Source organism: Mizuhopecten yessoensis, unplaced genomic scaffold, assembly GCF_002113885.1.
Source record: "Mizuhopecten yessoensis strain PY_sf001 unplaced genomic scaffold, ASM211388v2 hete_36135072, whole genome shotgun sequence".
Lineage (NCBI taxonomy): Eukaryota > Metazoa > Mollusca > Bivalvia > Pectinida > Pectinidae > Mizuhopecten > Mizuhopecten yessoensis.
The window spans coordinates 1-3,355 of NW_018484552.1; the positions used below are offsets into that span (position 1 = coordinate 1).

General features: G+C 36.6%; 1 protein-coding gene across 1 annotated transcript; it reads left to right on the plus strand.

Annotated features, from left to right (window-relative positions):
- Positions 1-89: 89 nt before the first annotated feature.
- On the plus strand, positions 90-3,334 carry LOC110444508 (ankyrin-1-like; the record flags this gene model as incomplete). Its single annotated transcript, XM_021488879.1, has 4 exons — positions 90-247; positions 678-941; positions 1,498-1,678; positions 2,577-3,334. Coding segments are annotated over exons 1-4 (1,225 nt in total), but the record flags the coding sequence as incomplete, so codon positions are not given.
- Between the last annotated feature and the right edge of the window lie 21 nt (positions 3,335-3,355).

Sequence of the window (3,355 nt, forward strand, 5' to 3'; positions counted from 1 at the left end):
TACCTGAAAACATATTTAAAGAAAGTATATCTCCTAGTTGTAAAAAAATAAGATATGTGTAGCTATATATGACAATGAATATTTTCATACCCAGATGTGGTCGACCCAGAATGGAGAACTTTTGAAAACGAAACTCCTCTGATCTTGGCAGCACGCGGCGGCCATTTTGAGTGTGTGCGGACTTTGCTGGACTGTGATGCTGATCCAACAGCAGAAACTAAGGAAATGTTCACACCCTTGTGGGAGGGTAAATACATATCTATTTTCAATAACGATAGTGATATAATCATGTTCAATATTACTTATGTTTTGTGTAATAATATATTGTAAAAAGATAAAGTCCAATTTATAGATTGAATGAAGAAAAATGAAAAGCACTTGAAAGATTATATGCACATGAGTTTGATTTTAATTACAGTAGTAGCCATAGAAATGTGTAAGAATTATGTGCTAACGTTGATGCTTATCAGTGGTGATTTATTTTCTGCTTTGTAGTGATCTGTTTCATATGGTTTAATGTTCACTTTGAACCTCCTCGCAAAGCACTATTTTTGCATTCTTTTTCCTGCTGAAAAACAATCGCAGTAAAATAAAGAATATAATGAATTTCAAAGTATGTATTGTAATTATATGAATCAGTGCTGTAATTTAAAGGATTCTCTTCTTTCAAATTGTAGCGACAGGTGCAGATAGTTTTGAATGTGTGAGACTGTTGATGAGGAAGGGTGCAGTAGTTCAGATAAACTACCAGAATTACACAGGGTTTACACCACTCCATACCGCCGCTGAGCGGGGCTACACCCACATCCTCGACTATCTTATCAAACATGGAGCCAGACTTGATGTGTGTGCTGACGTGGACATGACGCCAATATTTCTCGCATCACAATTTGGCCACAAGGACTGCCTACAAATCCTCCTACAGACTGCCAGGGAAAAGGGTAACGAATTCCTGCTTCTCCTTACTAAACCATGTTTATTTCATTGATTCTTGCCTGTATATTAAAGCTGTTTTGTACTAGATCTATATTTTCTTTATTTTGCTCCTTAAGGTATCATAAATTAAAGCCTCATTATTCTACCTTCATTTTCCCCATTAAAGCCTCATCATTCTGCCTCCATTTTCCCATTAAAGCTCATCAGAAATATGTTGATGATGTCTATTAATATATAATTGTGTCAATTTGAACCACAAGAACATTAAATACATTGTTTCTATCACTAATGTAGATGTACTTTAGGAAAAAGCAACAGCATTTTACTGTGACACTGTATAATAGCAATAACATAAATAAAAATATGAAATGCCCAGTGGCAACGAGATATGACTGATATGGGTGGAGTTATTCAAATTCATAAAAAAAAGCATTTTTTGCATGGATATTTTTGCATTCACCACCACTTGACTAAAACAAAACTACTGGTTCAATCTCTAGACCTAAGATTGACTTCTTCACATCATTATTTAATGTGATATTGATTTCTGTGTGATTTCAGGTCAATTGGATCTAGTGAACAAAACAACACATGACCATGCAACACCCCTTCTGATAGCCTCCCAGGAGGGCCATGAAGACTGCATACGTCTATTGCTTACTAACGGTGCTGACCCCAACATTCCTGTCAATGACCTTAATGCTGTGGCTGCTCACTTTGCTGTGTACAAGGATAGACCAAGGTTTGAGTCGTCTGACTTACAGTCAAACCTGTTCCTCTGTGTCAAAGTTGCTGGGTGTTTGGCAAACCTTTGAGATCCTTGTTGCGACATATTTAAGAGTTAAAATTGATTTCCAGATATAATTATCATGTCCATGATGAGTGTACCCCACGCAGATCAGTACAATTTACAAAAAATATGTTTAAATTTTTGAATATTTCCACATATGAATGGATAACCAAACAAGATTCAGTATACTACTGATTAATTTGGGTAAAAGGTAACACCAAAAGAATAATTCTAAACTAAGAATGGAGATACCAGCTAAGCTGTGTTATACTGAGCAGTGGTCTGTTTAAGGAAACTTTATTACTTAAGAGCCTACATACCCCCTCCACGTGAACATTAATTCATTCAACTAGGTCTTTTATATTCATTCCGCGATGTAACCATTGTTATATGTAATTCAGTATATGGATTTGACAAAAAAAGAAAAAAAGTTGGTTTAGTGATCCACTATTGGCACCCTCCATATTGAGTTAATATTAAAATAAAGTTTGAATATGTATGTACATAGGCTTAAACTGTGTAATGAGAGATTCACAAAAAATTGAATTTACTATATGTTTTGAATTTCAAGCAGTTCATAATCAGGTTTGTAATATTTCACATATTTCAATATTCACATGCACTTGTAGACTGATGTTTTGAGTTCACATTTATTATGTTATTTGGGAACTTTATTAAAGAATTTCTGTATGTTGTTTCAACCTTCAGATAAGTCTCTGATCCTATACATGTATTGGGGATTCTTTAGAATAGACCATTGTTGGAAATCAAAATAAGATTTCGTCAATACTGAAGTCACTAGGACCATGCCATGTCAATACATGATATGATTTTATCACTTTTACATCAGGTGCCTCCAGTTGGTGTTACCAGTAACAAGACAAGACGTTCTCTTCAACTCGGTCAACACCATGATGCATCCATTAATACTTGGCTTAAAATTGAAAAACACAACCTGCCTGGAAATCCTTATTGCTGCAGGATTGAACGTGAAAGCATTTCTTCCATTGAATCACGACTTGTTTGAGATGGACCAACATCTGTTGTTTACTGTGCTAAGATATGATAACAGCGCCTCTGTGCTCTGTCACATGGAGGAGAACTGGCCCAGTCAAGGAATTGAATTCCTCCTCCGTGCAGGTCTTCCATGCAATATACAGAACCCACAGGAGTTACCTCCCTTGATATCTGCTCTGTCGAAGGCGGATTTTGATCTGTTTCTGCTTCTTCTGAAGTATGGTGCTAACCCCAATATTTACCATGAACGTGTTGGGGGTAACCTCCCCATTCTTTTGGCATTGAGAAATGACTTGCTGCCAAAGTTGATTGTGATAGACATGGAAACAAGACGGAACTTGTTTGGGAAATATCTAATTCCATTACTGATGGCCGGTGCTAACGCCCAGTCTTGTTTCAGTGCTCTCAACGTTATCACGGAGGAACTGGTATATGACCTACACCAGGTGTTACAGGACACTATTGTGTGGACCAACCTGTTTCCTCTTCTTGTTCTAATATTGTGTTTCACAAGTAATGTGTCTCTGGACGAAAAACTATGTGTTCTGGCACAACAGTTCAAGGCGGACAGATTACTAAAGAAGATTGAAGGTAACTGTGATGATTACTTGT